This window comes from Electrophorus electricus, chromosome 7, assembly GCF_013358815.1.
Source record: "Electrophorus electricus isolate fEleEle1 chromosome 7, fEleEle1.pri, whole genome shotgun sequence".
In the NCBI taxonomy this organism is placed as follows: Eukaryota; Metazoa; Chordata; class Actinopteri; order Gymnotiformes; family Gymnotidae; genus Electrophorus; species Electrophorus electricus.
This window is the reverse complement of record NC_049541.1, coordinates 6,896,664-6,906,350: the sequence shown is the minus strand read 5'-3', so window position 1 is coordinate 6,906,350 and position 9,687 is coordinate 6,896,664. Positions and strand designations below refer to the sequence as shown.

At 40.4% G+C, this 9,687-nt stretch overlaps 1 protein-coding gene across 1 annotated transcript in view; it reads right to left on the bottom strand.

The window, feature by feature from the left end:
• The window catches only part of dmbx1a (diencephalon/mesencephalon homeobox 1a), a 7,544-nt gene extending 280 nt beyond the window's left edge, over window positions 1-7,264 (bottom strand). Inside the window, exons 1-5 of the mRNA XM_027031506.2 lie at window positions 7,059-7,264; window positions 3,036-3,191; window positions 2,747-2,925; window positions 2,181-2,580; window positions 1-1,913 (exon numbers count right to left, since the gene is read on the bottom strand). The exon at window positions 1-1,913 is cut by the window's left edge and continues 280 nt beyond it. Coding sequence (XP_026887307.2) covers window positions 1,495-1,913; window positions 2,181-2,580; window positions 2,747-2,925; window positions 3,036-3,189 — 1,152 coding nt within the window. The 5' untranslated portion in view covers window positions 3,190-3,191; window positions 7,059-7,264 and the 3' untranslated portion in view covers window positions 1-1,494. The remainder of the gene's footprint in view (window positions 1,914-2,180; window positions 2,581-2,746; window positions 2,926-3,035; window positions 3,192-7,058) is intronic.
• Window positions 7,265-9,687: the final 2,423 nt, after the last annotated feature.

The window sequence follows — 9,687 nt, the reverse complement described above, 5'->3', positions numbered from 1 at the left end:
ACAATGGACATCTACAAGAATCGCCACGAGAGGTGTTGAGATTCTTTTCGATCTAAAACATAGAACTTTTACATTTGCCTTACCAGTAAACATTTATAGATAGAGACTTTGTGTAATTTACATATTAAAACAGTTTACAAACACAATGAAATTTGAGCGGTAAGGGGAGGATGCGCAGGCAGGAGAAAAGCTGCGTCCACGGAAGTGCTTTCCACATGGAGACTTGCTTCGAGTTATTCCCCCTCTTCCTCACACAGAAAGAGGGACAAAAAAAAGAATAACAAAAAGTAATAACACCGTCAGCCACGTCTCGTGGGGAGTGATGCAAACAATATAACTCAGTTCGTGCCGTTCGAAATGTTGCTGTTTAACTTCTAACGCGGCAGTAACGATTCAGAGGTCGTTCTTTCTTTTATATCCGTCGTTTTGGTTATTCGGTTCGTGCCGCGTTTCTAACATGCACTTTAGGAGCCATGACTTTCCCTACAGTTGTGACTATTTTACCTCCGAGCATGAGACATACAGCAATCTCAAATGACAGGCATGGTCCGTAATTGCATTTTTGTTCAGCCCAGGGCTACATGTAATTAAAAGCTTTATGCATGTAGTGAATGAAACCATTTTCTTATTATCCAGCCGATTTCAGTTGCTCGCGATTTAACGCTGGCCATTAAAGCAGGTAAATTAGTCAGGTTTAATTAAGCAGTCGGATATTACAAGGCAGGGACTTACATTTTATGTACGGAATTATGTAATGTGTAATTTGAGCACTGGACTAATTGAATTAGAATGGGTCTACTCAGGTCCTGTCCTACTGCCTCAGTGCACACAAAGCACTAAGCTCCTCTATCAAAAGTGCTATAATCAAATAGGTATGTCTGCTTAAGATGTGCAAATGAGGAAAGGTGTTGGTATTTATCTATATCAGAATGATGTTGCTCTCAAAGGTTTACTTAGTAACATTAGTATATATTAGGTACAGTAAGTTACACCTGTCTCACAACAACTTTGGAAGTAATCTATGCAGTTGTCTTAATCACTCTGACCATTTGACCAGATGATTATTTCAGGGGGAGTGGTTTCGTTGTCTGAATACTTTCTGTCAAACTGTAACATAACTGAATCTGTACTTATTGTGCCTTTTTAAAACAAAAAACTGCTAAATTATTTTTCACTGGTGACAAAAGCTTAAACACAAACTTGCATTTCCACAAATAGTTCTGATATTTTGTCAAGCATCAACGACAGGAATGAGGTTTTTGCTCAGAAATCAAGATAACAAATAGAATACACAAGTTTACAGATCACCAGTCTTTCTGAGAACCAAAATATTCTCCTTGTCATTTTGGTTGGATTCTGTGAACTGTCTTGTATGTTTTCGAGGGATGGCACCTACACATAAAAGGGTCCTTGAGGCAGGTGAGGGGGGGTTTAGCCAAGCACTCCCTTGTTCGAGCACTTCTTGGGTTTTTTTGTTTGCTGGGGTTTTTATGGTCAGTTGGGCAGCGTGTCCAGACCCAGCGAGGCAGCGTGCTGCTTGGCCCGGAGGCGCAGGTTTTCAATGCTGGTGGTCTTGCTGTTGTGGCTGGGCAGCGCAGCGGAAGCCTGCAGGAGGGGGCTGTTCCACACCTGCTGCGCATGGTGCGAGAGTGACTGGTAGTAGGACTGGCAGGGCAGCGAGCCCAGGGGCGCCGGCATGTTGACGTTCATGCCCAGGTACGGTATGGAGGAGGGCGCTGCCATGTCAAAGGAAGGGTAGTGCACCAGGTTGTTGGTGGCGGCCATGTGCTGGCGGAACTGCTCCTGCAGGCGGAAGAGGCTGAGGGGGGAGGATGAGTACGAGTGGCTCTGGGAGAGGCCGCCGGCCACGCCAGCCGAAGAGGATGGGATCACGGGTGAACCAAGGGGAGAATCTGGAGAGGGAATGGAGAAGTGTTTAAGTCATGAAAACTAGCCAAGGAAACAGGACAGCAGAGCCCGAAGCTCAGCTGTTGTGTTTGCGTTTCCATATGTTGACCTCTGATCTGCTTTAGTTTTACTAACCTTCACTGACAGTGCATTCAAAATGTACCAATGCTTGTACATATATAAACACATAAAACATATATTCATTGCACTGTCTGTTACTAGTTATTTGTTGAGAGGCGGTGACGTGGATGTTTATTTATGCAAACATTTACCTGGTTTGGGGCTTAGATGTTTGCAAGGTGGAGTGTGACTCCCTGATTGCAGCCCCTTCTCAGCCTTCAGTTCATCTCGGTGGGGCTTGAGATCTTCCTCCTTGTCAGTTGCGTTGTCTTCAGTGGCTGACTCGCTCCCCGATTGCTCCGCCGAGGTGACGTTGAGCTCCACACTCAGCTCCGACGTGAGCGCGTGTGGCGGCACCTCCGCCTCGACGGAGGAAGAGGACGAGGACGAGGCTGAGGAGGGAGGCAATGGATTCTCCAGGTTCATGGCAGGGGGAGACTCAGTCTTCTCGCTTGTTCCGTCACTCGACGACTCTTTCTGCTTCTGCAGCTGCTCCTTCTGAAGGCTGCGCTGCTTCTTGCGAAACTTTGCCCGACGGTTCTTGAACCACACCTGATTCCACAAGGCCATGAGATCAAATGGAGACGTTTTTAGCCCATATGGTTCCCACTCATTGAAAACTTAAGAAGCATATAGTAAGAACACTTACTATAGTAGCTTGTCTGAAATTGGCTTGTAGCAGACTTAAACACTATCTAAATTAAAAGTGACGTCTTACCTGGACGCGCGCCTCAGGCAGGTTTGTGCACATGGCCAGCCGCTCACGCATCACAACGTCGGGGTAGTGCGTTTTCTGAAAGGTCTTTTCCAATGCTTCCAGTTGCTGGGCGGTGAACGCGGTACGACTCCGACGCTGTTTGCGATGCTGAGACCCGTACCGAGCCTCGAGTATAATATCTTGAAATGGACAGCCGTTTGAGAAGAAAACACATGGGAAATTTAATTAATTGGATGGGTAACGTGTGTGTGCACGCGGATTTGCATGAGTGAGCGTGAGGTGCACTTACCAGCCAACCGCTCAGCGAGGGTCAGCGCGTGTACCGATGGACGGTAATCAGGTGCGTGCTGGGCTTGTTGCGCCGCCTGTTGATGTAAGTTGTACATGGCGCTAAGCGAGTTCATGGCGTGCAGAGAATATCCGTTTACACCGTAGTGCTGCATGGCTGTGAAAATAAGACACCATGAGTTGACTAACGCGTCCCAAGAGACTTCTGTAATAATACTCACTCTCTGGGGCACGATCTCATTTACGAATGAGCTCCGTTTCGATTAATTGAAAACACGACAATTAAGATAATTGTCCATTTAAAATAATAATTGACATTCTCGCGTCTCTTTAAAAAACAAATATGTAAAATTGCCATAAATACATTAATATGTCTAATGTGCAGTAGCGAACTTTTCATTTTCAGATGATGGCTTTGAATGCGTGTAATTTGGGCTACACACAATATACAGGCAAGCTCACTTTATGTTGAGGGCTTTGTTCATTAATATCCCATTATTGTTTTGTCTAGTCCATTAGTCGCATAAATTAAACTAATTGGTGCAATTATCACTTGTTTACCTAATGGAATGTAACTAGTTCTTTATGCATTAATCTAATCACCTCGGAGACAAATTACTGTAACTAATCCGGGGGAAAAAGGTACTCGTGAGATTACTGGTTTTTAAGAAGATCTATTTAAACATAAGCCTAATGAGCGGACATACAGAAATTGAATTACATTTTGCCAGTAAATACAATTTAATTACCATTTTAACTACCATAATTGAAGCAGTAATTAGTATTTTCGTTAATATGTGTCTAATGTTTAATGCTAAAAGTTCATAAATTTATTTTAAATAGACTACGCGAATGTTATGGCACTAGTAGCCACACGGTCGCCACGAGTTACAGCTCTGTTTCACCGAGTCATTTTTCATAACCGGTTTAAGATTTTCATAGATAAAATTAAATGCTCGAGGGCGCGATTAGATATGTATTAGTGTGGAGGTCCTTGATAAGAAGGAATGTCTTGGAGGCGAGAGCGGCGTACATTATTAAGAGCGATCGCCAAAAAAGTTAATCTTCTCGTGCTTGGTAAGTGTCTTGGGACAGCCAGCAGCCTCGAGATCTCAAATTTTAATTGCTGTATTTTCGGGTAGTGTAGTGGGTATATGATTAGGGGAAGAGAGCCTACCACTTCCTATGATGATAGGCTTTACGTTCACCTAGATGCCACAAAAATAATGCAGCTCTAAAACAAAGTTGATAAGTGTGGGCCGAAATACTTGCGCTCTCTTACCATATTCACTGCTGGTTATTCCCTTGGATTTTTCATTTTCTTAGTTCAAGTATATTTCATACTTTTATTTTCTAGTCCCATTAAAAGCCTGGTCCTGATTTCAAATGTATGACAGTAGTTTAACTTGTAATTTAAGAGCTTTTGCGATTAATGCAATCAGAACTACAGGCTACATATTTTGATCAGGTGTTTGGACTTAGTTTAATGAACTACTCTAATGTATCCATTGCGACCAAATCTGAATTCTACATTGGAATCTTATTCTTGATTTCAGAAACAAACGGCGTCATGGTTATTTACAGCGCAGTTCATACGCCTTGACTTAGCGATTTACATCTTCTACTATTAATAACAAAAATTAATAAATTGCAATAAAAATCATACATTGGTTTGCATATTAAATTGTTTACATTCGTTTATTGGATTACTATATTTTATATAATTTCCCACCCCACAAGACGTGGCACACCTATTTCGGACCAACAAGGCCTAAATGTCACAGACATTATTAATTTTGTTGCTGCTACTGTTTCTGTTGTTGACATTAGTTTTATGGCCATTTTCCTGTTGTTATAATAAATAGCCTACCTTATTTATTAAGCCTTAGCGTCCGCACAACTGATTTTAACTTTTTTTTCCCGCCTGTACTAATTCTCCTCCCTGATAATTAAAACCAAATGTTTAAGCTCTAGCTCTATCTTTAATTTATTATTATTATTATTATTATTATTATTATTGTTGTTGTTGTTGTTGTTAGTAGGAGTAGTAGTAGTAGTTGTTGTTGTTGTTGTTGGTGTTGTTGTTGTTGTTGTTGTTGTTGTTGTTGTTGTTGTAGTTGTAGGTGGTGGTGTTGTAGTAGTAAACGTGGTGGTGGTCGGACTAACGGTAGCCTACTGATATTTAATTGTAGTTGTGCTGCTATTTAAAATTTGCAAAATAAACTGTTTGGCCTAATAACAGCCCTTATTGTATACCCAAGGTTTCCACGATATTTGTCCTATCATTTGTGGGCAAAGCACGCTGTACGCCTCAGTGTTCTCAAAATGACATTTACCCACACACCCGCCAACGCGCACAGACACCCTATATACCAAACGGCCGAAAAGGTTAGGTTTTTGAGAGAAATATATTAAAATTTATATTTGGCTGCTGAAATCCTCTTCTGTACGTATACGTGTGGGTCTGTGTGTGTGCGTGTCGGGGGGTGCTGAATGACATCCGCAGTGCCCATTCCCAGCCTATTAAGTCAGTGCAACGTCTGATGAATGTGATCAGAGGGCAAGAGGGAATAGTTTAATTCGCTTGGACAGAAGGTGCTTTGCTAAACATTTACTTTTCTCCCCCAAGTATTTGAATTGAATGGGTCCGTTTCTCCCTCCCCTCTCTTGCGGCCCCTTATCCTATCGCCCGGGGGCAACGTTTTGGCTGAGATGTATGGCTTCTCTGCGGGTAAAATATGCACGTTGATCCCCATTTGGGTCCCCGTCTAATGGAAGTGCAAATAGGTTTCGACTGCGGAGGCCTCCATTTATCATCGCCGCTGACACGGACGGACGTACAGTGTTGTTGCTGTGTGTGCGTGTCCAGGCCTATATACTCTCGTCCTTCTCACAGTGGACGAAAATATGTTGTTGTTGTTTTGGGGTTGTTGTTTTTTTTGGTCTGTTTAGTTAAGTCCAGATTTTTGGTACATCGCTGTGTCGTCCGCTACTTTTTTGTTGTTGTAGTTGTTTTGTAGTTGTTGTAAATTCACTCTTGCTAAGATGAAATTTTGCCCCAGGCCAGCGGATATTTAGCACAAAGGCCGTTTATTTTAATAGGGTGTTTCGCTCCTATTGTTGTCCATTCATCCGCCTGTTACTGCTGCGGGCACTGTGTATGACTGCCCTTGGCAGCAACACGCCATGGTTCGATTATTAAAACATCATTATGCAAATTGGCATGTACAGTGCAAGCCTTTGATCTGACTAAATTAGAAAAAAATGTTAGCTTTAAAAGGATATCCTCCTGGGGCGACTCTTGTCTTGCATGGCAAGTGACAGACATTTATTTTGTCAATCATATTTTTATATTACAAGATGTCAAAGGTCCCACCAAACCCGACTGTCTCGAAGGCTATACAGACTGAATGGCATTAGGTGTGCAGGCGTGTAACAGCTCCAAGTTTGTAGTTACTGTAATAAGAACCACAGACGTCAATATACCGATTTAACATTTGTATCTTTTTTTTTCTCACGTATAAGTGGGGTTCACCTTTATTAAGTATGACGCCTACTGTTTCTTTAAGCAAAATATTAAAATATTTCACGAGAAAATGTATCTTTTTTATCTTTGCTTTTAGATTAGCAATTAAATTGTTTAAATTGCCTCATCCTGGTAGTGGATCCGGTGGCCTTCATCAGATTTATACAAGTTTTAAAATTTGCTTTTCTACATTCTTCCGACGCAGAGCGTCATCTAGGACTGTCTGTCAGACGACTTTTCGTCTTCTTCGTTTTCCTCTTGCTCTTCTTTTTGGTCGTCTTCTGGACGTGTTTTGAATTCAATTCACAGCAAAATGTCTAGTGTTGAGTGAATACCTACATTGTTTGTTTAAGGTTTACTGAAAGAACAGTGTAAAAGTTAACTGAACACTACTTAGGTTTTACTGTGTGCGTTTCGCCTTTGAGAGTGCGATGACTAATTTTAACTATATAAAGAGTTAAAAGCCTCACTTAGAAGTTTTAAAGTTGCTTGCCTTACCTTTGTCGGTCGGTCAGTCCTGTCAAGAAAATAGAAGGAGCGTAGCTTGTCCCTCTTATCAGGTCTGTTAGTATTTTCTTGTTCGTGGCTATCAGATCCACTACCGGTCGTCCTTGCTTCTTTTCAACCTCTCAGAGTCCATTCACTTGCGTCCTATGAGTGTCATGCGTTTTCCAAAGCTTCCCCTCAGCTCTCTTCTCAGCGTATTGCATCCGATCGAGAAAGCTGCCATCTATCTGGACACGCTTCGAGGAGGGATTTTAAAGAGCTCCGCGTGAGGTCAGGAAAGCTTTCTAGTGGTGCTTGAAGCTGTCAGTCAAATGATGGTCTTTTTTTCCTTTCCGTCTGCTTGTGGTTTTGGTGCCAATGGCCCTACTTTCAGTTCATAAATCATACACTTGGGAACACTAATATTAACCGCACAAACAAGCATTTCCATATGTATTTGACATATAAATACATATGTATTCAGTGGGTTTTAGAGTTTATTGCGCTTTCTTTGGCATGCTTTTTGACACTGGTTGGTTTGAGAAGACTTTTTACAGTATGTACCTTCTCAAAACTGTGAGCTTATGTGCATGTCCATTAAATAACATCTTTTAAAATTTCAAACAGATTTCGGAATTACTGCAGCTGTCACCGTATCTCAGAATTAACATCTGAACATATTTAACATTCTTATGCACGATTTGAAATTTATATGCAAAATATTAATTGACTCAAACAAAATCAATTTGACCAAACAAATCTATTTAAAAGCTCATTGATGTCTTACATCGGGCGGAATAGCTTTTTAAAAGTAAAAAAGCATTGTGTTCAAAGTATATTTTAATTTATTATCATGTAAACGCATATACATATATTATATATTATATATTTTCTCTTGTTGTCTCTACGTCGCATGCTTTTCTGCTGATACTACTTGGACCTGTATCCCTATTGCACTTTAGTTGTATTGCCCCTGATTTGTTTTTTAACAAAAAATATCTCATGCGTTCGTTTTGTTTGCTTTTCGGCTTTGTCATGCCATTGCAGGGGAGCGTTCACTGGAGGGACTTTACAGATTGCTAATAGATGCCAGGCTACTGCCTTCAGAATCTCTCCCGGCCTTGAAGGATTTGGGCGAGGATAGGGGAGACAAGACGCTATTTCAGCCTCCAAAAACCTCTGTCTTGAAATGACTGCCGGTAAGAGGATTAAAACAATAATGCCCTTCTCTTCTTGAAGGGTTTTTAGAAAAGATTTCTTCTCCCGGAGCAAAACCGTTTAGGTTGGAATTAAGGGCAGCGCAAAGTAGCCTTTTAATGTAAAGCTTGCATAATGTGTTAAAGATTCATGGAGAAAAAGGGCTAGTTTTAAAATGCTGAACTGAATTTTTATCTTTGACCATAATTCTCATAGGAATTTCAATGCATGCTTATGAATCTCCTATTTAGTCTAAATGTTATTTAAATGTCACACGGTATAGCCACAAAATTAAACGTGTAGATGTATATACTAGTTTATGTGTATCCTGAGTGTGTGTGTGTGTGTGTGTGTGTGTGTGTGTGTGTGTGTGTGTGTTGTGCATGGGTTCATGGGTGCACGCGCTCAGGTGTTTGGTAAGGAGCAGGTACGGGATTATTCGACGTAAAATTACATGGATTGCGTTCTTTTATAAAATGTTTGTAATGTAATTAATGTTTGTAATGTCTTGATTTGAGAGTCCTAAAATTTAGATTTTCCATTAAAAAAACCTTAATTATCGTAAGTAGCATTTACCATAAATATACCCTAATGTAACGCCACTAGTGAATTTTCTCATTTAAAGTTTTTTTTTCAGGGCTACCTGTGAAATGTGGAAACATATTTTATTTCTAATTGTTAACTTGTGCCTATGACGCACTGACGAGTTATTTTCTGTCTCTCCTTCAACTACCCCATGTAAAACCACTTATTCTTAAGGACTATTTTAAAACTTTACATCATAATAGTCGAAGTAGGAAACTTGTTCGATTCGAGAACGGAAATTTTTTTTAAAACATTACTAAGAAAAACTCTTCCAAAGTATGATGGTATGATGAGTCCATGTCAATAAAAGCACGCAAAAACTGCTACTGTATGTACACAATGAAACTTTTTTTAAAATTTATTTGAACGTTTTTAAAACGCAACTAAATAATTACACTTCTTCTGCTACTACTGCTACTGATGATGATGATGATGATGATGATGATGATGACGATGATAATAATAATATTGCTAATAATAATAATAATAATAATAATAATAAGAAGAAGAAGAAGAAGAAGAAGAAGAAGAAGAAGAAGAAGAAGAAGAAGAAGAAGAATTAGAAGAATTAGAATTATTATTTCAGTTTTCTCTCCTGCATCCAAACCTATGTCCTTTTCCATCCTTTCTTGTCACTCTTTTTATGGTCTAAGAAAGAAAGGGGATTAACTTGTGAACCGATGGAAATAAGCACTTAAACGGGAGGTAAATCTGGGCAGTGTCTCTTTGTGAGGACCGTTTCTAAAGCAATTAAAGGGAGAAAGAATTCCTCTCAGCGTCTCGTCCTCAAAGAAGCTTTGCGCGGAGCTTAACGGAGACTACTGTCCAGTGCATCTGAGAGGTTTAGACGCCAAGTGTC